At 37.9% G+C, this 25,848-nt stretch overlaps 1 protein-coding gene across 4 annotated transcripts; it reads left to right on the top strand.

The window, feature by feature from the left end:
* On the top strand, positions 1 to 24,743 carry LOC148804468 (uncharacterized). Of its 4 annotated transcripts, XM_088896074.1 has the most exons (10): positions 6 to 722; positions 5,625 to 5,743; positions 6,604 to 6,692; positions 14,663 to 14,786; positions 21,692 to 21,817; positions 21,925 to 21,978; positions 23,136 to 23,182; positions 23,449 to 23,562; positions 24,160 to 24,214; positions 24,417 to 24,743. In XM_088896074.1, exons 3-10 carry the CDS (start codon positions 6,606 to 6,608, stop codon positions 24,431 to 24,433), a joined length of 624 nt encoding a protein of 207 aa, XP_088752200.1. In that variant the 5' UTR covers positions 6 to 722; positions 5,625 to 5,743; positions 6,604 to 6,605; the 3' UTR covers positions 24,434 to 24,743. The 4 variants fall into 4 exon arrangements, with proteins under 4 accessions (XP_088752201.1, XP_088752200.1, XP_088752199.1 ...); XM_088896075.1 differs by lacking the exon at positions 5,625 to 5,743 and having other exon boundaries at positions 1 to 722; positions 14,632 to 14,786; XM_088896073.1 differs by lacking the exon at positions 5,625 to 5,743 and having other exon boundaries at positions 10 to 722.
* The last annotated feature ends 1,105 nt before the right edge of the window (positions 24,744 to 25,848 follow it).

Genomic DNA, 25,848 nt, shown 5'->3' with positions numbered 1-25,848 from the left:
GAGACCCATTTCAACCCTCCATTTATTAACCGAAAATCTTAGCCATCCATCCGGAACCCCGGTTTCACCACCCTTAAACCCATTCTCTCCCCTTCGAGCGCAGAACCAGAGCGGCGGCAGCTCGACGACAAAACCCACCCTTCACCGGTTTCTCACTCTTTGAGTACTCTTTCTTTCTCCTTCTTCCTCTCTCCTCTTTTTTTCTTCTTCTTCTTCTTGATTCGCTCCCCTGTTCTTCCAGATTGCCACTGCAACTCAAAGCAGCGGCGACCTTCTTTATCCCTCATTCTCTCCTTTTGTTTGACATTTATTCTCCTCCTCTTCTTCACTCCGTTCACGTTAAAAAGGCCCGAATACTTCATTTTCGCCCTAATCGAAAAATCACTGTGGAGAATACTGTTCATCGTCTTCTCCATCAAACTCGTTACAGTGGCTGCGAGCCTCCCTCTTCTGAGTTCCTCTCTATCTCTCCCCTTCATTCTCTCTCTTTCCTCTCTCTCTGTCATTTTCCATCTCCGCCATTCTCTTCCTATGTTCAGCATCCTTGACCCCTCGACGACGGCTACTGAGACTCAGTAGTCCAAATTTTTGATAGCGGCAACAGCTCAACCGTGTCATCTCAGGGAGTAGAAACAGAGATTCAGTGCCTTCTCGAACCTTCCTTGTCTACTCTATAGTTCCCCGATCAGCAATCGTTCGATTTCAGGCCGAACACACCTCGGGTAAGTCTGCGATTTATTTTTCTTATTTTCTTAGACACTTCATTTTCAACCCCTGATGTGTTGAGATCTGAGAGAGATAAAAAGGGCGACGTAGCTAATTCCAGTTTCCGCTAGTTTTCTAAGTTCTGTCTCGATGCTTTTTCTCAGCTTTCTTTTCTTCTGGTCGCTGCGTGCGTTTGTGTTAGAATTAAAGTGCAATCTAATTTCTTTATGTATGGATTCGAGCATCCTCTATTTTCTCTGACGATTAATCTCCTGTTTGCTCTGCTTTCTCTTGCTTCATTCTGCAGAATATTTGCTCAATTCTTGTATTGTATTCAGTCTAAATGCGAGGGTTGAGATTTTAGATTCTGTAACATCTGTGTTCAACAAACTTACTATTTGCCATATTTACTGTCATTAAAATTGATGCTAGCATTCGAATTCTTCTGTGTTATTTGATATTTTATCACTGTGTTTTTCTTGGGAGTTGGGTGAAGTGGTCATCGGGTTCGGCCTCCTTTCATGAAGTTGAAATGAGAAGCATCAGATCTAATTAGTTGTTAGTGACAGTGAACTATAGTTGGAGATGACAGTCAGTGGGAGGCACCAGGATTCATTTCATCACAAATAAAATTAATTCAAGAAAAAAAGGGGAAGATAACAGAGCTGGAATGATCCACAATTGTATGCGGATTAGGATGAGATGGGAAGAATGCCACTTACAGAAAAACAAAATAGATTTGAAACAAAGAAAAAAATAATATAATCATAGCAAAAGATATGATAAAAAAATAAAAGTGAAAATCTGTAATAACAAATGTGATCAACAGCTGCAGGTGTTCAGCTTGATAGATAGGATATATTTTCATGGGAGAATAAGCTACTGAAAATAGAAATAATAACAGAAAAGCGAAGTATAAAATAATAAAAAAATAAATAAAAAGAGAGAAGAAAAAGAAAAATAAAAAAATAAACAAAAACATAAAAATGTAAAACAAATTTTCAAAATGTAAAAAGTTATTCTAAACAATAAATAAATAAATAAATAGGGTTCCATAAGAAAATAACAAAATTAAATTAATAAATAATAAATAAATAAATAAAAAAGGAGCATTTTCTTTTTTGTAGTCTTTTTTTCTCTTTGGTTTATTTTCTTTATTGTTATCTTGCTTGATTAATTGTATTATATTTGCCTAGGAATCACCATGTGGGCCCCACCTTTGGACCCGGGAGAGGGGTGCCTAATCCCTTCCCTCTCCCATTCAAGTCTTATCCGGACTGGTTTGGACTGGTGCCTTGGGTTTTGGAGTCACTGTTAAAACAAAGCATTTTAAATATCATTATCGGAGGTCCCATCACCTCAATTTCCTAATTTGATGGGTGGCGATTCCATTTCCAGCCCAAGTGTCAAGTGAGCCATTTTTCCGATGCACACACTTGGGCTCAACCCTAAAATTTGGGCTTAAGGCCCGAGCTCGGATCGAGCCTAATCTTCCCAACCCAAGCCCAACCCACATTGTAATTTGATGCACTCAGGTTGGGCTCGGGCTGGTCAATGAACCCAGTCTAAATTATACATGCATACATACATATATTTGTGTATATATATATACATATGTATGTATTAATGTGTATAGTTGGGCTGGGCTCAGGTGGGTTCGGGCTACCTGAAGGCTAAGCCCGAGCCCAGCCCAAAAAATTAAAAGCTTGACTTCTTGCCTTCTTGGGCCCGAGCCTGGCCCAAGGAGTAACCTATTCTACATTTACCATCTTCAAACTAAAAGAACAAAGCAGTTGGTAAATCATAGACAAATAAAATCCCAAGAATGTACAAAGATATTTACAAAATTTTAGTCAATTAGGATCAACCCTTGTGCAAGTGTAGGTTTGGAAGGCTCCTCACCTGATGCAGCTTTTTGTGACTTAGAGAGATGAACCCGACCGAGCATAGTCCTCCACAATTCCTCTTTTCTGTTCCTTTTCAGCCATGCCAACCTTCTCTCTTGCTTTTTTGACACCTCTCCTGCTGCCTTAGCAACCTTATTGAAAGCATCAGTTACCTATGAAGCCCCAGTGAACACATACCCTATGTCCCTATTCTTCATCATGATAGTAGATCTTGCACTACTACCTTTCTGCTTAGAAGTTGCAAAGATTGATTTAGTTTTCTTGGAAACCTAGAATTTCTGGTTACTAGAGTTGGAACAAAAGCAATTGGTCATCTGGGTCTGGAGTTAATGTGACAGACATATCAAGAATTGTTTCTCCTTGTGATTTAGGAAAGACAGAATTTTATCATGAACTATCTAATATCCATAAAAAAATCCTAAACGCTAGATAATTTTCAGCCTATTGACTATTTTAGTATCATCCAATAAATAGAATTTTAAAGAACAACTGCATCAAACTTTAGCCAACGACAATAAGATCAGATGGTTATGATAATCTAACTGGATAACATTTGAGAGAGTAGATCTCCTAGCTAGAATAATTCAAATGGACGGACCTGATACCTGAGTGCAACATGAGGAAGATAAAACTTCTTAATTCTCCTAATACATTATATGACATGATGTATTGGGAATATTAATTCAAATATAACATTTCTTATTGCAATTTCAGTGGTAATATAAAAGGAGTCAAATAGTCAATTAATTTAATTAGAGCAAAGAATCTAAGAGGCAAGGATTTTTTGAATGATAATCTTCCAAAGAGAGGCTCCTGGGGTTGGCAAAGCTTGCTCGTAGGAAAGGAAATTCTTAGACTATGTGCTTTTTGGGATGTTAATACAGGTGAAAAAGTCAAGATTTGGAAAGATCCATGGTTAGGGGATGGGGGTGCTCACGGTTCGGTTAACCAAACATTGGGCCTTTTTTTGTAACCGAACCGGTACTACCGGTTTTTGGAAAACCGGTAACCAAAACCAAATCAAAACCAATCGGTTAACCAGTTCGGTTCATTAGTTTTTCGGTTTTTTTATTTTTACAATATATATTATAAAAATATATAAATGTATATAAAATATTATATTTTAAATAATAAATAATATATCATATGTTATAAATATATATTTATATATAATGCATATTTATTAATTTATAATATATAAAAAAGATTAAATATATATAAAATATATATCATATACATAAATATATATAAAATATATAGAAATTTATGTATACTGGTTGGTTTGGTTAACCGCTAGTTTTTTATATTGGTTAACTGAAATTGAACCGATCGGTTTGGTTAACCGATTTTTTGGTTTGGTTTTGTTCGTTTTTTTTTATCAGTTCGATTTTTTGTTTTTTTTTTTCCTCACCCCTATTAGGGGATATCCCAAGCTTCAGGCTAATGGGCCCGGAACCTCCAAGACCCAACCCAATCTTTGTTAGTGATCTCATTGATCAAGATTGGAGATGCTGTAATGTGAATTTAATCAGAAATACTTTCTCGGAATTTGTTTCAAACCAAATTCTGAAGATTAATCTAGCTCAAGGTAACTGAGAAGATAGACTAATTTGGAAAGGAAGCTCATCTGGAAAATTATCAGTCAAGCCAGCTTACTTTCTGACCAAGAACTTCATAAATCAAGATCCAAACTCTTCTCTAGAAAGTCAAAATAGCCTAAACAAGAAGCTATGGAAAGAAATTTGGAAAATAAAAATTGATCCAAAAATTAAAATGTTTGTTTTGAAGTGCTTTTAGAATGTTGTAGCTTTGGGAGAAAATATTGCATCAAATGGTATCATTGATTCTCCTCTATGCCAAATTTGTGGCAAGGAGGAATCAGTTTTACATGCTTTGTTGAGGTGTGAACATGCAAAACTAACCTGATTCGGGTCTATCTTCAGGTACAACACTGACAATTTAGATAATTTCCAATCTTTGGAGGCATGGTTGAGTCACTGGATAGAAAAATGTTCTCAAAATTTAGTAAGGAAAGAAGAGCTTTTGAGTTTTTCTACTTTGTTAATTTGGACAATTTGGAGAACCAGAAATACCTTCATCTTTGGAAACTTCAAACCCGACCTTTACATAACTCTCTCAAATTGTAACAAGGCTTGGAAAGAGAGGATGAAGACTTTGCTGCCAAGATGGAAAAATACTTTGCAAGCTCAAGCTAGACCGACCAAACAATCTTTTTGGCAAGCTCCCCCAGAAAACAATGTAAAAGTTAATGTGGACGGGAGCTTTAAAGTTCCTGGGATAGCTGGTTTTGGAATTGCTGTTAAAAATCACTGTGGTTACATTTTGGCAATCTCTTTTTGTCCTGCATCAAGCTCTTCTCCACTTCAAGCAGAAGCTTTGGCTTGTTTAAAAGGAATCCAACTGGTGCACCGGCTCTTTACTGGAAGTTTCATTTTGGAAAGTGACAGCTTGACTCTGGTTCAGGCCTTGAAATCTAGGATTTGGCATCAGTAAATGAAGCTTTCTTCTTATGCAAGGATATTCTCTTTTCTTGTAAAGGGGCTGAGCCCTTATTCTCCTTTGTAAATAGGGATGCTAATGGACTAGCTCATATGTTAGCCAAGAGAGGTTTGAATGATGTTGGGGAATTCTCAGACTCAGAGGCGATGCCAAGATGGTTGGGCCATTGAGTTGAACCCAACAATTCCATCTGTAACCCTTCTGTTTCTGATTTCAATGAAGTTTAATATTCTCTACCAAAAAAGAAAAAAAATAGTTAACTATTCCATATATTTGTTGGCATCAAATGATTCAATATGCCTAATCAATGGAAGTCAAAAATGGGAAAAAACAGTATAAACCCGGGGCAAAAAATTAGAAAGCCTGTGAACTTTTGAACGCAAACACAATACAAGGATTGCCCAGCACGTGTAAAATTGCGAACTGCGTTTTGGGCCCGCCTAAATTTGCACCCTTAGTCCCTATATATTAGTTTTTCTCATTGTATTGCAGGAGTAGCGCAGGAGTTGCAGACTTGTGGTCAATCGGTTTGCTTGTTGTTTATTGAAGAGAAACGAGTCTAATTGTTAAAGCATCTGTGGATTTCTCCTTGTATCTTTGCTAGTGTTTGGGTACGAATTACAAAGATCGTCATTTCTTTCTCTTCCCCTGCCTTCTACTTTTTTTTTTCCTGATTTCATTCATACTTTGAAATTTGAATTTCTTGTTCTATAGTGTCGGTTTTGAGTTATCAATTTGTTGGCATTCTAGGACTTTTGGTTTGTTTTCTCCTTCCCTTAAATGACCATAGGATTGTTAAACTGATGCATAGTACCTATTGAAGCTAAGGTTTATGCAACCATGCTACTATAATCTTTGTTCAGTTTTAACGAGAAGTTATTCCATACGATTTGTAAGTGGTTTTCTGCATCACTAACTTAGGTTTTGAGATAATGCTCATACTTGGATTCAGTGAGTATGTTTCACCTGTATCCTACTAGATATCCATTTATCTAGGCTATGTAGGAAAGGCCTGTATCTTTTCTTCTTCATTGGATGTCAAACTATGTGAGAACATTTTTCTTTCAATTTTGATCTGGTTCAGTTCTGGTGTTAAGTTAGGTAGTTCCATTTGCGTCATTGGCTTTTTGGGTTTGAGACAACTAATATTGAGATTTCATAGTAGTTTAGGAAGTGGATTTTCTAGCTTTAGTTCATGAACCGATTATGTGGTTATTCTCCCTCCAGAAGGAGAATAATGTGGTGAATGGTTGAGAAGTTACAATCATTCAATCAAGTTAATTTTGAGGCTGAGGATTTTTGTAACATCTGCATTACTCAGATTATCTTTTGTTTTTACTTTTACCTTTATCATTTATTCTCCGTGGACCCTTGCTTGCTTGATTTCCAGTGTCATGCTTTAAATTCCATTTTGTCCTCATAGTTCTGCTCTCACATTTAGTTCGTTGTTGCTTCTAATTCTTCTTTACAGGGATGGCATATAGAGGGCGTGGACGAGGGCGTGGACGCGGAGATGGAGGTTTTAGCATTGCCAAACAAGAGCCTAACATTCTTTTTCCAGTGGGTGATTTTCATTTTCTTCATGGTTTCTTTTATGCAAGGCTTCAGAAATGTCTTCAGTATTCTAACTTTACTAAAAATTGTAGCTATTAGTGATTAAGCATGCTGCAGTATCCAATTATGCATTAGTATGTAGCTCTACAGTTAAAGAAAGTTTGGAAACATTACTCAATTTTCAGATGTGCAATACTTTAGGCAGTTTTTTAAAAGCACAAGGCACAAAAAAAGTGCAAGGGGTTATTGATGCCTGAGGCACAAGGTGAGGTGTTCACCTTTTTGAAGCAAGACACATTTTTTTAAATTAAAAAATCAAAATAAAATTAAAAATAAATAAATAATGTTAATTAAAAATGCAAACATAAATCTTAAAAGAAACTAAATGTTTTAAAATGCCTATTGGGTTATATTAAATTACACAAACATAACATATAAAACATATTGTTGAAATAAAATTGAATATAACTATGCTTGAAAAGGCGCAGGATTGGGTTGAGGCATACCAGGTGCCCACCTTTCAAAGGGACTGCACCTAGGCCTGGGTGAAGCACATACCTTGAAATGCCCCTCGCCTAGGTGCTCAGCTACATCTTTTAAATTGAGTGTTCTTAAATGCATGAATCTGAAAGAGAAAGAAAATTCATTTAGGAGACAAAGAAGGGAAACATCTACAAACAACAAATGGGTATTGGACTTTAGTAACTTTTATGTTACAAAGATATTCAATAGACATAGTAAAAAAATAAAAAGGAGAAATTTGGAAAAAATTCTGTTAGTGTGGGGGTATTTCTGTCTTTATACTTATGTTGAGGTTGCTGATTTGTAATATTATATTAGAACTAGTGTCTCTCACTTAAATAAGGGCACATGTGTCTTTTCCATTATATTAATAATATAAAAACATGTCTGGTCGAATGGGAGAGTCACTTTTCCGTAATTCGAACCTGACTTTTCTTCTCTCTTTTTCTCCTCCTTTCTCTCTCTTTCTTCCCTCTTTCTTCCTCTTTCTTCTTGACTGTTATCAGACTAACAGAACTCAAAGGCAGGCCAAATTATAACATGGTATCAGAGCTCAACTAAGCAACTCGGATCTGCCCAGATTTCTATTCTTTGCGCACTCAATCTAGGGTTTTCCATTGATTTCTCTGCCATCTATTGGAGATAAGGGAAAGGGCTGAAAAGGAGTGGTTGCCCTCTTCCCTTGGAGGTTTCTATGCCTCCAGTTGTGTCTTGTGTGGTCGGTTGTTGTGGTTTCTAAGAAGCCCTCCCTTAATCGATGAAGAGAAGATGGTTGATTCGTGTGGTGCAGTGGGTGTCTTGTGTGGACTGTTTTTCTTCTCGTGTGGTTTGTCTTTCAAGTGATGAGGTAAGAGATTTCTGTGCATATTTTCTGTTATGAATCAAATAGGAATTATGTTTCAGATCGTATGATGGAATTTTAGACTGTGGTGTGCTAGGGTTATGATGTTTTTTGTGTGACTTGAAGGAGGAGTGATGCTCATATAGTGGTGAGATTTCAAGTAGTCGTAGGGTAGGGTTTGTGGTGTAAAGAGTGCAATGTTAAGCAATAACAAGTGCTGAAACCAGTGTGATCAGTGTGATCAAACAGTGTGCAGTGTGCCGAATTCAGTGATAACAGAATTCAACAATGGGAGATAACAGTGATAGCAAATCTAATGTAATGATACCTACTGACTACTTGAATGTTCAAATGACCTCCATTAAACTGAATGGAGAAATTATATACCTTGGGCTAAATCTGTAGAAGTTTTTCTGAAGGCAAAGAAGAAGGTGAAACACATAAGGGAGGAGAAACCCTCCACTGGTTCTCATGAGTATGAAGACTGGGAACAAGAGGATGCACAGATTATCACGTGGTTATGGAATAGTATGAAACCCAAGATTAGTGTAAATTTCATGTTTCTTGACACTGCCAAAGATGTGTGGGACCATGCTAAGAAGTATTTTGGTCAAGACAATACAACTAGAGCATATTAGCTGTATCAGGAATACTTTCATCTGCAACAGGGCAATCAGAGTCTTGAGGAGTACTATGCTAGTATGAGAAACATCCGTAATGAGTTGAATGTTTATCACCCCCTCACTTCTGATGTCAAAATTCAGCAACAACAGAGAGAACAACTTGACGTGACTTGATTTTTGGTGGGGCTGAAATCTGAGTATGAACCAGTACGAGCTCAGATACTAGGAGGGTCAGCTCTCCCTTCTTTAGAAGAGGTGTTTGCTCGACTTCGGAGGACTTCTATTGGATCTACTGAGAACTCTAATGTCTCAGATAGATCAACCTTTGTAGTGTCAAGGGGCCGTGGTGTTAGAGGTGGAGCTCGAGGAGCTCAGTCTGGCCGTGGTGGTAGCAGTGGTCCGGTATATGGCCAGAGTGGTGGTGGTGGACCTACATATAACTGTGGTGGTGGTCGTACTGGAGGTAGAGATTCAGGGGGAGCCCGTGGTAGAGGACGTGGCTCAGGTCCGAGGTGGTGTACTCATTGTGGTATGGATTGACCTACATATCACTGTGGTGGTGGTCGTACTGGAGGTAGAGATTCACGGGGAGCCCGTGGTAGAGGACGTGGCTCAGGTCCGAGGTGGTGTACTCATTGTGGTATGGATGGACATACCATTAATTATTGTTATGACTTGCATGGTCCACCCTCAACCTGGGCCAATCATGCCATGACTAGTGACACCAGTTCCAGTTTCAGACAGGAGAATTGTTCAGCTGATCAGATGCCTCTTACATCCACAAATGGTTCCGGGAAGGAGATGGTGAGTGTTTCACATGATGAGTATAAGAGGTTTGTCCAATCCACATCTCAGCAGAACATGACTACTTTCGTACACTCAGGTATGGCTTGTTTGACATCCACACCCAATCCCTGGATTATTGACTCTAGAGCCTCCGATCACATGACTGGAACTCCAGGTGTGTTTTCTTCCCTCTCTCATTGCTTAACATCACAATCTGTTACCCTTGCTAATGGTTCCACATCCTCTATTTGTGGTGTTGGTAGTGTTGACCTGGACCCTGTATCCCTATCCTCAGTTTTGTATGTCCCTAAATTTCCGTTTAACCTTATGTCTGTTAGTAAGTTGACCAAGTCACTTAATTGTTCCATTACCTTTTACCCTTTTATGTGTGTTTTTCAGGATCTCAAGACGGGGATGAAGATTGGTGGAGGGCATGACGGTGGTGGAAGAACATCAACAGCTCTTCAGTCATCTCTCTCTCCTCTCTAGTGGCATTGTCGATTTGGTTATCCTTCGCTGAAAGTTTTGAAATCTTTGGTTCCTTCGTTGAGTCAACTTTCTGTTTTAGATTGTGAGTCGTGTCAGTTTGGGAAACACCATCGTGTTCCCTTTAGTTCTAGGGTTGATAACCGTGTGTCGAGTCATTTTTCTTTGATTCATCCGGATGTTTGGGGTCCTTATAAAGTGATGTCATACAATGGATATAAATATTTTGTCATTTTTGTTGATGATTTTTCAAGGATGACGTGACTCTATTTAATGAAAGAACGAAGTGAATTTGTTTACCATCTTCTAGAAATTTTATGCTGAGATTCGCAATCAATTTGGTGTTCACATTAAAATTTTTCATTCTGATAATGGCCGTGAATATTTATCTTCATCATTTCAAGAATACTTGGACCAACATGGAATTATACATCAAACCTCATGTACCTACACCCCACAACAAAATGGGGTGGCTGAGAGAAAGAATCGTCATCTCTTGGAAACAGCACGATCCCTCATGCATCACATGAATGTTCCCAAACCCTTTTGGAGTGATGCGGTGCTTACTTCTTGCTTCTTGATTAATCGGATGCCCACGTCTATCCTTGATGGTCATTCCCCATTTACTACCTTGTTTCCCACATTGTCTTCGTTTCCTCTTTCTCCCCGGGTATTTGGGTGTGTCTGCTTCGTCCATAATCTAGTCCCCGGGAATGACAAGTTAGATGCACGATCCCTTAAGTGCATATTCCTTGGCTATTCTCGGACCCAGAAAGGGTATAAGTGTTATGATCATAGTTCTCGACGTTCCTTTGTGTGTGCTGATGTTACCTTCTTTGAGTCTACTCGGTTTTTCTTGGGGTCCGGTGATGCTTCTTCCTCTTCATCATCTCCCCCTCTTCCACTTCCAGTTGCCGATTCTGTTCCCCTTGTTCCAGCTTTGACCAAGTCCTTGCCTCCAGTGCCACCACCTGTTGAACGCTCACCTATCCGTCAAGTGTATACACATCACCCATGTGTACCGGTCGCTACTCCTCCAGCTCCATCACCGTCGACAGATCCGACAGTTGTCTCCACACCAGCCCCGAACCCAGTATCTGATCTTGATCTTCCATTGCCTTGCGCAAGGTAAATGCACTTGCACCCTTCATCCTATTTCTAATCATGTTTCACTCACTCACCTTTTCGCCTCCCATTGCCTCGAGCATGGTTTGGTAGGTTCAGTGAGGTGGTAAAGAAGTTTGGTATGAAACAGTGCCAAGTTGATCATTCCGTCTTCAGTCATGACTCTCCGATAGGAAAAATACTATTGGTGGTGTATGTAGATGATATTGTTATTACCGGGAATGATAAAATGGGCCTTGACAGGTTGAAGACTTTTCTACAGGAACATTTTCAAACAAAGGACCTTGGTAAATTGAAATATTTCTTGGGGATAGAAGTAGCAAGGTCTAAGCACGGTATTAATTTGTGTCAGAGGAAATATGTGCTTGATTTGCTGGAGGAAACAGTTTTGTTAGGTGCTAAACTAGCTGAAACACCTATGGAAATAGATACTAAGCTGAGCAGTGATATGGGTGAAGTGTTTGAAGGCTCTGGCAGATATCAACGACTTGTAGGTAAACTAAACTACCTAACCATTACTCGGCCAGATATTTCATTTGCGGTTAGTGTGGTAAGTCAGTTCATGCAGAAACCTCTGGTTCCTCATTGGAATGCGGTTCTAAGAATTGTGAGGTATTTAAAAGGAGCCCCTGGTCGTGGTTTGATATACAAAAGTGGTGGAACACTTGAAATAGAAGGGTATACTGATGCTGACTGGGTTGGTTCTATGTCTGATAGGCGGTTTACCACAGGTTATTGCACTTTTCTGGGGGGTAATCTGGTGACATGGAAAATTAAGAGGCAAACAGTCTTGGCAAGAAGCAGTGCAGAGGTAGAATATAGAGCTATGACACATACTGCTTGTGAATTAGTGTGGCTAAGGAATCTTCTACAGGAGATAGGATACAACATTAATACTCCAATGAAGCTCTATTGTGACAATCAGGCTGCAGTTCATATTTCTTCTAATCCGGTGTTTCATGAAAGAACCAAACACATAGAGGTTGACTGTCACTTTGTGAGAGAGAAGGTGTTAAATGGAATGATAGACACTGCATACGTTAATACAGGAAACCGGTGGGCAGACTTATTTACAAAAGGGTTGAGTCGGGGAAGAGTGGACTACATATGTAACAAGCTGGGATTATATGATATATACTCACCAGCTTGAGAGGGAGTGTTAGTGTAGGGGTATTTCTGTCTTTATACTTATGTTGAGGTTGTTGATCTGTAATATTATATTAGAACTAGTGTCACTTTGTGAGAGAGAAGGTGTTGAATGGAGTGATAGACACTGCATACGTTGATACAGGAAACCAGTGGGCAGACTTATTTACAAAAGGGTTGAGTCGGGGAAGAGTGGACTACATATGTAACAAGCTGGGATTATATGATATATACTCACCAGCTTGAGGGGGAGTGTTAGTGTAGGGGTATTTCTGTCTTTATACTTATGTTGAGGTTGCTGATCTGTAATATTATATTAGAACTAGTGTCCCTCACTTAAATAAGGGCACATGTGTCTTTTCCATTATATTAATAATATAAAAACATGTCTGGCCGAATGGGAGAGTCACTTTTCCCTAATTCGAACCAGACTTTTCTTCTCTCTTTTTCTCCTCCTTTCTCTCTCTCTCTTTCTTCCCTCTTTCTTCCTCTTTCTTCTTGACTGTTATCAGACTAACAGAACTCAAAGGCAGGCCGAATTATAACAAATTCAAATTGGTACCTTGTTGAGTGTCTCCTTTTTTTTGTGGCACCTTGTCTAGGTGAAGTTCAAGTATTGTTTTGCTGATCTGAGTTTTGAGCATCATTAGCATGTTACATGAAGTACCAAGCCAATTGTTGGACAGCTAAACCCATTAGCTTTCAAGTGTCCTGTTCTCACTGACAGACAAAATCAGGGGAATCATAAGGATGAGAAAAAAAGACTGGATGTAATGTCGTTCCTATGGGTATGGAGATCACAGATACAGATAATAAATGGAATTTAGGCTAAGCTATAGAAAAGTTGAAGTGCAGTTCCTATTTGGATCTCTTGCAGTTCCTAAGTAGGATCAAGTACTTTTGAATTTGGAGACCTCTGACCCTAATGAATTACATCCTAAGGAGTCAAATTTGGACCATAATGAGATGGTTTCAGATCAGGAGGAAGGGTCACAAAAAAAACCTAGTTATATCATGAGCTTGCTTATAAAGGTTTTGAAGTAACCTCTGACCATTATAACTGGCAGAGAATTTTCAATTCTACCATACAATGATTTAAATCAACAAATCTTGCATCATAAGGATCAGTATAGAAAATTTATCAAAAAAAAGGATGTGTACAAAGAAAATTTCCAAAGATTTAATCCAAAAGAAAATGTACATCCATACATAAATTTTTTTTGGTGGACTCAAAAAATAATTGTATATCTATACATGCATACATTTAAGTAAAAAAAATTGTATATGTATGTATTTTGTGTACATGGGTTAGGGGAGAAGTTTTCTAGACATGTTATTCAAAAAAGAGATACAATGAATGCAGATGATGCAGCAGAGCCCCCCTTTAACAAAGAGATTCCAATGCTTATTCTGAACTCTTTAGGACTAGAAACTCAGTGAGAAGAGAGCTCCTTTTCCTCCTCCAACGGCTTACTATCTTGTTCTATAACTTTGAGAGGCATCAGTTGGGGGATTGCAGAAGACTATCAGCTTGTTTTTTATCAGTAAAAGAAATTTTATTAATGAATTTCAAAGATTACATTCAGATTTGTTTAAGATCCACCCAAAAGTACAAGATTTCACAGACTATTAGCTTGTTGCTTGACCTCTCTCTAGGTCTTTGGAGGTTCCATCATTCTGTTAGAGAATAAAGTCCCTTGCTTTCAGGTTGAGCTCATAATTCAAATGGCTTCTGAGATCTTTGTCTGGGTTCACCCTTCAAGTATTTTTGTTCCCTATGCTTATTCTTTTAAAATTTGAGTCTCTCTCTCTCTCTCTCTCCCGCTCCTCTGCGTCTGTCCGATAAATGGATTTTCCATGTCTCTAGTGGCCCTAATCAGATGGGATGCTCTTTAGATTTTCCATGTCTCTAGTAATTTGGCCCAGGGATGGATTGAATCATGAATTGAATGGGCTAAATAGGAGAAAATGTTTAATTAGGGGTTCTATGTAATCTATTGAGAAAGATTTTCCACTATAAATAATCTTTAAAAGCACTAAGTTGTTGGTATTCAACCATAATCTCTGCTCAATCAACTCTTTCTTTCAATTCCTTCATCTTCTTCTTTTGTTGGTATTCAACCATAATCTCTGCTCAATCAACTCTTTCTTTCAATTCCTTCATCTTCTTCTTTAACCTTTTCCTCGTATAATCTGCAACGCCCCACACCCCTTTTGTGAAACCTGAATGCCTTTGATTAAAAACTTGATAGAAGCAAATTAACTAAATTAACTTTTATGAATATTATGTTGTAGTGAAGGTCGTGTTGCTTTACACCATATAGCTAGGATTTCAACATAGTCCAAGATTTCTGTGGGTGGTTTGTTTAATAGATGCCATTACGCTATTTTATCTTGTTGGCTCTTACAATTGCAGGGACTTTATTTGTTGGTTTACACAATTGCAGGAAGATGTTTCACTTCCTGACATTAATGGTGTGACAGAGGAGAAGGCCTTGGTTTACTGGAATTTGAAATTGCAAAATTATTGGAAGTCTTCTCCTTATTATCTTGAAGAGGCAACCCCTAAAAGTAAGCATTAAATATTTTGTAATTTCATTTATTGATCCTTTTACATTATTGTTGTTGTTGTTGTTGTTATCTTGAAGAGGCAGCCACAAACAGTGAGCATTAAATATAACAGGTAAATCATTCATTTTTATTTACTGATAAAAACACGAGGAATGTACCCATTCTTCAGAAGCTTGATTTAAAGGGAAATAAAGGAAAATGCTCACACATGAGAAGCAGAAATGTTTTACATTTTTCATAAGAAAGAAAGGAGTTCATTAGTTACGAAAGAGAAAACAGATAAGAAGGATCTCAATGAAGATGGAGACTCAAAAACTTTGCATAGCAGTGATTTGAATTTAGAAACAATGAACTTCCCCTCCTGTTGGTTTCTGGCACAACTATAGCTTGTTTCTTCAATACATGAACTTGGTATATTGTTCATGGCACACCTTGCATCCCATTAGCCATGCTTTTTCTGTTTCATTCTCAAAACAAAGTGATATCTTTTGGATGAGATACATGTGGTGCAAAAACTATCATTACTGGTTTTCTAGAGGTTAGTTATTAGTAATCCATGAAAGACGGTTATATTAAACACCCAGGGTTGTTCTTGATCTACACATTTGAAGTTTCTTTTATTGATATATAGGTTATTGCGCCAAACAAGTTTACCCTTGCCAACTTAGTAAGTATGAATTTATGACAGGTAGATAAAAAACACTCAATTATGGATGTATTACATGCCATCCATACGTTGACCTGTTATAATTACAGTCTTTTTGCCCATTTCTTAGGAAACTGTTGAAATAATTTAGTTATTTGCGTTAGGGTCTGTTTGGCCAGTTAAAGCCTTTTTTTTATTTTCTGTTATTGTACTCACTTACAGCAGGGGCACAAGAGTCTTTTCCCTTTTTATTTCTGCCGCCCTATATAATATAATAGAAGCTTGTGCCGCTAGTACTGTTCCATTGCTCCAAACCTTTTCTTCTTCTCTTCTCTCTTCTTCCCTTCTCTTCTCTACTTCCTCATATTTCAATCGGATTAATTACCAAGATGGTATCAGAGCAAGGCTGTTAAATTTGGGCGACCAAGTTTTCTCTTCAAGTTGCTGAATCTGGGCGGAATAGAGGGTTGAATCTGGGCTGATCAAATCAGATCTGCAACTGGTACAATCCTAAAGTTTTCTTTCTTCTTTTATTTCTTTCCTTGGTCATGTACCAAGTGGATAACAAATGAATCCAAACCACTGAATGTCGACAGACTTTTGTGAGGGTTATACCTCTTTTATTTGTTGGATCGTGTGATCCTGTACCTGGTACCTGTGAAAAGGTGACTGTAGGTCACAGATGACCTGTTTTCTCTGCTCGTTAGTCTGATTTCATGTGTGGTAGGATCTCTCTTATTGATTATTGCTGTGGTGGAACTTATTGGAAAACTAGTAGGCTGGGACTGTTCTTCATGCAGATCTGAAAATCAGTCTCGTCATAGTTCTTCTTTGGAAATTGGTGCTGTTTTTTGTGCTTAGATTAAGTCAAGAACTAAATTGTTGTGTGTGGAGCTTTTGTCGATATAAGGAGGGATCCTAAGTTGAGAGTTTAGATAAAAAAACTGTGTTTACCATGTCGTCTGAGAATTCTGTTACTTCAGAGATTTCAAGGAGCCACAATGGAGTGAGTGGGGGAATGGATATGAATTTCTCCATGGCTGTTATTCCCTTTGATGGTCTGAACTACCTTGAGTGGTCTAGGGGAATAAAACTCTACATCACTGCTAGGGGGAAAATATGATACATCAATGGGAGAGTGAAGGAACTGAAGAACGAAAGTGCTGAATATGATAGGTGGAACCAAGAGAATAGTATGGTGATGTCATGGCTCTTGGTTTCCATGCTGCCACAGGTAAGGAAGACTTTTATGTGGGCTGAAACTGCTTGTGAGATATGGGAACAAGCAAAGTCCACCTATTTAGAGCAGAGACACTATGCCAAGATATACCAATTGCAAGCTGAATCCTCTGCTTGCAAGCAGGGGGAGAGGAGTCTCTCGATGTACTATTTTGATTTGACATCGATATGGAAAGAACTTGATCACTATCAGAATGTGAATTGGAAGTGTGATGAAGATGCAAAGGCGTATAAGTCACTTGTATCTCAGCAACAGGTCTTTGCCTTCCTTCTAGGGATGAATCCTTCATATGAGTTCATCAAGGTGCAGATCTCGGGTAGTAAAGACTTGCCATCAGTTCAGGAGGTGTATGCCTTAGTGCAGTCAAAAGAGAGTAGAAGAAGTGTGATGAATTGTGTAGAGGGGGAGTCAGTTGCCCTAGCTGTCCGGGGAAATTCAGATACAAATGTCGGAGGTGCTTTTAAGAAAGGTGACTCTCAGAAGAGAACAGATAATAAGAGTAAACTTTGGTGCACTCACTGCTAGAAGACAAGACACACCAGAGATACATGTTGGGATCTCCATGGAAAACCTAAATGGGCACAGGATTTGGGTAAGAAGTCAACACTTGATCAGGGTAAGAAACTAAGTCAGCAGAATCAGAAAAAGTATAACTCAGCTAATATGGCATCTCTAGAGACTAGTCCATTGGTAACTCAGGTGAGGCATCCCAGTTCTGACCCTAAGGAAGAAATTACCAACTCCTTTCGTGACCATTTGGAATTGTATGGTAGGACTCTCCGCCAGATGGATTCTGGTCCTACTCCCTCTACCTCTTTCGTATATACATCAGGTAACGTTGCCACTGCCTTCCATGTGTCATCTCATACCACTGATTCTCCTTGGGTTATTGACTTTGGAGCCTCAAACCATATGACCGATAAGTCAAATTTATTTCAGACATATAACCTTCTCTCTAGAAGAGATAAGGTGAGACTAGCTGGTGGTTCTTTCTCTACCATAGCTGACCAAGGTACCATACCTCTCCCACTCGGCCTTACCCTTTCTAATGTACTGCATGTTCCAAAATTACCTATAAATTTGCTGTCCATTAGTAGTATAACTCACTCATTGAACTGTTCAGTCACTTTCTTTCCGTCTTCATGTGTGTTTCAGGATTTGGCCTCGGGGAAGACGATTGGTAGAGGAAGCATGGTGAATGGTCTCTACGTGTTGGAGAATAAAGCTGGTCTTGTGGCTACAGAGTCCATGAGTTTGTCCAGTGAGAGTCAAGCCTATTTATGGCACATTCGTCTTGGTTATCTTTCTTTTGAGTCATTAAAAGTTATGTTCCCAAAGTTGTTTGAGTCCTTGTCAGTGAGTCAGTTACAGTGTCAGACATGTCAATTGAGTAAATATTGTAGAAGTTCTCTTCCTTTGAGAAATAAAAGATCTGAATTTCCATTTCATATTGTTTATTTTGATGTTTGGGGCCCTGTTACTCTACCTACTGAGGATGGATATTAGTACTTCATTACCTTGATTGATGATTACTCTAGATACACTTGGGTTTACCCTATGCGATCTAGAGATGAAGTGCCAAAAATTGTGAAAGATTTTCAAAGCATGGTGTTCACTCAGTTCCAAACTGAAATCCATATCTTCCAGTCGGACAATGCGAAGGAATACTTCCATAGTGATCTCACGGAGTTTTTTGCTTCGAGTGGGTCACTTCAACGAAGCTCTTGTGCTAGGACACCCCAACAAAATGGTATTGCTGAACGAAAGAACCGTCACCTTCTCGAAGTAGCTCATGGCTTATTAATTCATATGAATCTGCCAAAATGTTTTTGGATGAATGCAGTTTTGTGTGCTACATACATCATCAACCGTATGCCATCTCGGTTACTAGAGTATAAGGCCCCACTTCAGCTTCTGTTTCCTATAGCTCCGTTGTCCACCATTCCGATGCGTGTTTTTGGGTGTCGTTGCTTTGTCCATAACTTGTCCCCTACTCGAGGTAAGCTTGATCCTCGGGCTATTCCTTGTGTTTTCCTTGGTTACCCTTTAGCTCAAAAGAGGTATCGTTGTTATGATTCTACCTCTCGCAAGTACTGTCTCCATTGATGTATCCTTCTTTGAGAATCAACCTTTCTTCCCAGTTTCTCCTCAGGGGGAGAGTAGGGTTGAGGAGAAACAGGCGGCTCAAACTCAACTACCTCCTTTACCCGATCCTCCTCCATTCCGTGTCTTTCATCGTTGCAAGAGCCGTGGAACCTGAAACTATGCAACCAACATCATTGGATTCGCCAGAGGCAGATCCTTCTCATTAGCCAGGTATACTTGCTCTTATTGATATGCCTGTTCCTCTCAATGTTGATTCCCCCGTCATCAATGATCTTGATGTTCCTATTGCTAAGAGAAAAGGTGTTAGATCTTGTACCACTAATCATCCTATCTCTAATTTTGTGTCCTATGATCACATTTCACCTTCATTCCGTGCATTCCTCTCTTCTGTGGACAGTGTCCCCGTTCCTAAGAATGTGGTAGAAGCTTTATCTAAACCTGAATGGACAGATGCAATGTAGGAAGAAATTGATGCATTACACAAAAATGGCACTTGGGAGTTGGTGGATCTTTCTGAAGGGAAGGAACCAGTGGGTTGCAAGTGGGTGTTCACAGTGAAACACAAGGCTGATGGAACTGTTGAAAGGTACAAGGCTAGACTGGTAATAAGAGGTTTTACACAGATATATGGAGCGGACTATGCAGAGACTTTTGCTCCAGTAGCCAAGATGAACTCTATCAGGATTCTTCTTTCATTGGTAGCAAATCTTGACTGAGAACTTCACCAATTGGACATCAAAAATGCTTTCTTGAATGGTGACTTGGAAGAGGAAGTGTACATGACCCAACCTCCAGGTTTTTGTGCCAAAGGCAGTGAACAAAAAGTGTGCAGGTTAAAAAAATCTTTATATGGGTTGAAACAATCACCTCGGGCTTGGTTTAGTAAGTTCCACTTAGTAGTTCAACAGATGGGGTTCAAACAATGCCAGTCAGATCACACTCTATTTGTGAAAAAAGGTGAAGGGAAAATTGCAGCTCTAGTTGTGTATGTGGATGACATAGTGATCACAGGAGATTGGGAGGCTGAAATACAGAGACTAAAAAAATTTTTAGCCACTCAATTTGAGGTGAAAGATCTAGGCCCCTTACGTTATTTCCTTGGAATTGAAGTTGCCCGCTCTCACAAGGGCATCTTTATTTCCCAACGGAAATATGTAATAGATCTACTAGAAGATACATGCAAGTTGGGGGTAAAACCAATTGAATCTAATCATCAGTTGGGAGACAGTCAGGGAGAGTTTTTGAAAGATGTGAAGAAGTTCCAGAGACTCGTGGGGAGACTCTTGTATTTGTCTATGATCAGGCCTGATATTGCTTATGCAGTGGGTGTCCTTAGTTAGTTCATGCACAATCCTAGGACAACTCACTTTGAAGCTGCAGAGAGGATCCTTAGATACCTCAAGAAGTTTCCCAGAGCTGGTTTGTTGTTCCAGAAACATGGACACTTAAAGGTGGAAGTATATACTGATGCTGATTGGGCAGGAGCAGTTGATGATCGAAAGTCTACTAGTGGGTATAGGAGGAAACCTGGTCACATGGAGAAGTAAAAAGCAAAGTGTGGTGGCTAGATCTAGTGCTGAAGCAGAATATAGAGCGATCCCTCATGGGGTTGCTGAAATCATGTGGATAAGAAATCTGTTAGGTGAACTGGGTTTTGCAGTGAGCAACCCTATGTCACTCTACTGTGACAATAAAGCTGCCATCAATATTGCTGCTAATCCAGTCCTGCATGATAGGACGAAACACATTGAAGTGGACAAGCATTTTATTAGAGAGAAACTTGTAAGTGGAGAAGTGTGTACTCCATATGTCAGCTCAGAAGAACAACTTGCAAATATCTTCACCAAAGGTCTTCATCATGTGCGGTACAATGATTTGTGTGACAAATTGGGCATGATTGACATCTATGCTCCAACTTGAGGGGGAGTGTTGAAATAATTTAGTTATTTGTGTTAGGGTCTGTTTGGCTAGTTAAAGCCTTTTTTTTAATTTTCTGTTATTGTACTCGCATACAGCAGGGGCACAAGAGTCTTTTCCCTTCTTATTTCTGCCGCCCTATATAATATAATAGAAACTGGTGCCGCCAGTACTGTTCCATTGCTCCAAACCTTTTCTTCTTCCTTTCTTTCTTTTTCTCTTCTCTTCTCTACTTTCTCATATTTCAATCGGATTTATTGCCAAGAGAAACCATTTGTCATCATTAGCTAGCCTGTCTTCTATTCACACCAAAACCTCTTGAAGGTTGTTCACCATCTACATCATGTCTGTGTATTCTAGGCCGGTTTTTCTACTTAACTGGCAATACTAACATATGTGTATGGAGAAATCCAAAGGCCTTGATGTGTCTTTAATGATGGCAAATGGTTATGTGGAGTAGACAGACACACAAGGATCTGAAATAGGATTGCTTATGTGGAGTGATCCATATAGTAGAAATTATATTGGAAAATGCAAAATCCCATTTGAGCGAATTTGTTTATTATTTTTATTGTAAAGATCATTTTTTTTTGTTACTTTATCAGTTCTCTAACATTTATATCTTCAAATGCTAACTTTTGATTAGATATACATGGGATCCATGCTTTAGTCTAGTTTCATGAATGCATAGTGAACATGAAAGAACCTAGCATCGTAGTTTTAGACATTAAGCTATAGAAAAAAACATTATAGCATGGTATATGAGCTTCTGCTTCATCATTGTTGATCTTGAATTCAATCCACTCTTCCACGATCCTGGATAGCTGTGACCAACATTATGCAACAGCCTTTTATCAAACCTGCAGCATGAAGTGCCTAAAGATACTATTTCGATATGATTCCACCTACTTTTAATATTATTTTGATATTTAATATCATTACTTCCATTTGACAAGGTCATTTTGATAATTTTCTTTTTAAATTTATGGTATGCAGCAAGCCATGACATAGATATAGAACGATATTCTGATCGAGGAAAGAAGAAAACCAAGACAAGACGTGATCCTCTTTCATATCATCTAAAGTTTTCTCCTGCTTATTTTCCGCTTGAACTAATTAAAGGTCTGCAGTCTAAACTTCCTAGGAATTTAAGAAATGTAAATGTTTTTATTTGGGATTCTTTGTTCTGGTTAAATATTTTAATACCTTTGGAGAATGTTATGTTCCAGGTACAAAGCAAGTGCAATACGACCAAAGGAAAGTACGGTGGAATCCAGAAGCAGGTTGGATAACGATTTATTTCCTTGATCTTAGACATGCACATAGACTTTCTATATACACTCAAAGGCATACTCACTGGAAAATAAATAAAATACACAAGTACGGGAGATGTTCCCAATGCACAGCTGCAAGTGCTGTAAGGTGGGTGTGAGGAGGAAATCTGGATTGTCTATCAAATGCAGCTAATCCGTATTTGTTCTTTTTAATCTATGAAAGTCATTGAAAACTAAGGTTAGGCCTTTTGCTTCCAATCTCATGGCACCACGTGTTTTAATTATTGAGATTGTTACCTATCAAAAAAAATATTTAGATCATTTTATACCCTTCATTTAAAAGTAATTACAATTGTTATTCTCCTATATATATTTATACACATTATATAATGTGCTACTGAAAATAAATAAAAAGGAGTTGAGTTTATAAAATATAGTAGAGAAACAAGCATATTGAATATACTGTACTACTTATTTTTATCTTACTATGCCTGTTCTTATGTTCTTTGTTTTCTCGAGATGCACATCTCCTTGACATGAACCTTTTTTTTATATAGATATTTTTCTGTGATACATCTCCTAGATTTTTTTTTTTTTTTTGAAACATGTCAACAAAATGAGCATTGAAGAGATGAGGATGATGAAATGGATGGGTGCTAAGACTAGGATAGATTAAGTCAGAGATGAGTGTATTTAGGGCAACACAAGGGTGGCAAAACTGTTCTTTATTTTTTCTCAATAAATTTATGAGTTAGTTATTAAAAAAGGGTGGCATCAACTGGTGATGGAAACTTCACTGATATGGTCTGGTTATTTGAAACAATCACCACTAAATTCACTACTAAGGAGTGATTTTTAATTTAGATTTAGTTAGTTTGATTGATCATAATTTTATTTGTAGGGTTCATGTTTAAATTGGTTACAAGGAGATTCCTACAACTTGTTTTATCATAGTGCTGAAGGGAGCTCTGAAACCTGTCTTATGGGGTGGGGTGATTGTGTAATCATTAGATGTTTAGGGTATAGAGAGATATGTGATGTGACCCATTCTGCATTATAATGTTGACATGTCTGACACACAGATTAACATTCTATCTGGCTTGATAAAATTTCAGAATACAGAGTTTCCTTGTTGCCATCTAATTTCTGATGCTTTTGTGAAACAGGCCTACAGAAACTAGATATCTTTGAGAAGATGGAGTCGAGGTTTCAGGTAATTGATCTACTTTGTACTTATAGACCATTGTATTTCTTATAAGGAACTAAGATGGTATTACTTGAGATGACAATTTCTGAGCTAGTTTAGTTTTATTCATGTATTAGACGTTTATTTATTTATTTATTTTTCTGAAGTTGTTTATTTCCTCCGTTAAGCTATTTTTGTGCTTTGATTGTGTCCATGCCTCTTTTGTTTTTTCTTTTTGTTCTGTTTCATTTTACTTTTAAGTTATCTGGAGCTCAACTCTCTTAAATGACCAGGATGCAGATGAGAAAGTTGGGAAGGAAAAGAAAGAAGGTGAGGATGAGGATGAAGATGAAGAAAGAATAGAGGAGGTTGATGAAGAGTTTAGTGATGATGGTGACTATAACCAGGTTAGTACTTATTAAAAAGATGCTTATAGACCATACCAAGTATCTATTTTTGTAATTTTGTGCATGCTGAGATCAGCATAATCAGGCTACGCAATGATCATTTCCCCACAACTAATACATAATTTCAGTTATAGGGCTTCTCAAGTTCCAAATTTTCTAGAGTTTTATTCAAGTTTTCACATATTGCCATGATGTATAATGATATTGTTAGATTTTTTTTTTTTTTTTTCATTCATGCTTTTCCCTGTTCCATGAATCAAGTTCTAAATTCCTTGTTGAATACTGTAAATATCTAGAGCAGAGAAATCCAACTTTGGTTTGAAATCAGGATACATCAGAAAACCTTACATGTGACTATGGTTTTTCATCTAGACATGGACACTGAAGTGTGCAGATTTTTTTTCCTGTTAGGATTTTGGTGGGGGTGGCTTATTATGGTACAAAAACCTATTTACATCAAATAAAAAACCATGCTTTGTTTATTTGTAGAAGTGTCAGTGGGTACACCGATGAGCAAATTAACGGAACCTTCACTGAGATCTGGGTTCTGTCATTTTTCATGTAAAACTATGTTGATCCTATTGCACAATTTTGCAGAACGTTGATTTTGATGATGATGAAGACGATTTTAACATGGATGATGGCAATGATGGTATTACACTTAACACTTCCAACTTGCTATCTGCATATGCATTTCTCTTGTTAGGTTACTCGCGTTAAGTTTTGAAATGTCTACCAATCCAAAAAAAAGAAGTTATGGAATACCTAGAAAATACATTTTTTTTTTCACATATATTTGCATATGTAAAGCTTTCTTACATATTCGCATTTGTTAATGTTTTTTACTGTTCCAGACGAAGCAATATATTAATGTCCGACTGCATAAAGTTGGCTCGAAATGTTCTCCCTCACGTTGGGATAGCTTGCTTAAAGGAAGAGTGCTTCATTAATTTGGTGTTAATCTATTGTACTTCTCATCAGAAACATTCTATTTTCTAATGAATATTTGATTACTATTTTAAGGAAAGAAGTTGATGTATTTCGTACTATGGTTTTATAAATTGTTGGTAAGTTCTACAGGTTCTTTTGCTTTAGATGAGAATTGATGCAAGCAGGCATATCATACATGTATAGATCTGGAAATTATTAATTCATTATGCAGCCTATCTTATTATCCATAACTGGTCTTTCATGGAAATTGTCTTTACTTCATAATGCACATTCATGAGTGTTCATCTATCTCCTCAAAAAAAAAAAAAAAAAAATCTTGAGTGTTCACTGACATTTTATTTTATGCTGAAGTTGTGACCCCTTAAATTTGAGTTTTCTCAAGCAGTTTCTTCTAATTCGATGTTGCCATCAATGCCTGAAGGCATCGGGTCAGTGCTGCTGTGTTCCGCCATGTTCAGCTGCTTGATCTCTACGTTTCTTGCGATGGCAATTTGCGTGGCTGTCTTTTTAATTGCAAGTCATTAGTGGAGCTAAAACTGAGATTGGATTATTTTCGCTTACCTCCTATCCCTTTTTGTTTGACATATATCCCTCCAGAAACTTCAACTTGTTGAACAACTCTTTTCTGGCTGCCCTGCGCTAGAACGTAACACCTTATCATAAAAGAATTGTCTTTGGGATCTCCTTGGTTTCACAATTTCCTGCCCGTCACTGAAGATATTGGACATCGATCAAAGTATGATGATTGATGACTGTGACGATCATTGTCTGGTCAATTAATACATTGTTAATTTGTGAAAAAATTGTTATAAATTTCTAAGCCTTGCATCTTTTTTTAGAATCATGAGCCCAACACCCACCTTTTCGTATTCTCTATTATGATTTGCTCGATCCAGAGCTTTTTTAGTTGTTTCTAATCTGTTTGATGCCAAATAATAATGTTGAATGTATTGATTATTGTTATCTTTTCTAGGCTCTTGATATATTAATATTACTGCTATGATATTGGCTACCGTTTACATACATCTAGCAATTTGAATTGTTTGGAGCTGGGTATGCGGATTAAGCATCATATGCTTCATCAAATACTTCACAAGTCGCCTAATCTCAGGGCTGTTATTTTTTGTCTCGGTAATTTCTTTCGTCTTATAACAGCTTCTTGTCAACCCATATTGTAAACTCAGCTTTTTAAATTCTTGCATTCTATACGTACACTAACTTCTGAACTAGCATTATTATGTAGGGTGCCGATTTAGGCTATGTTTGGGAGTGCTTAAAAATAAGTACTTATTTGGGCCATTAAGCACTTATTGGTATTTAGGAAATAAGTCCAAA

The sequence above is a fragment of the Nelumbo nucifera genome, chromosome 1, assembly GCF_055504915.1.
Source record: "Nelumbo nucifera cultivar China Antique chromosome 1, China Antique-T2T, whole genome shotgun sequence".
NCBI lineage: Eukaryota > Viridiplantae > Streptophyta > Magnoliopsida > Proteales > Nelumbonaceae > Nelumbo > Nelumbo nucifera.
This window is presented reverse-complemented; position numbering and strand designations above follow the sequence as displayed.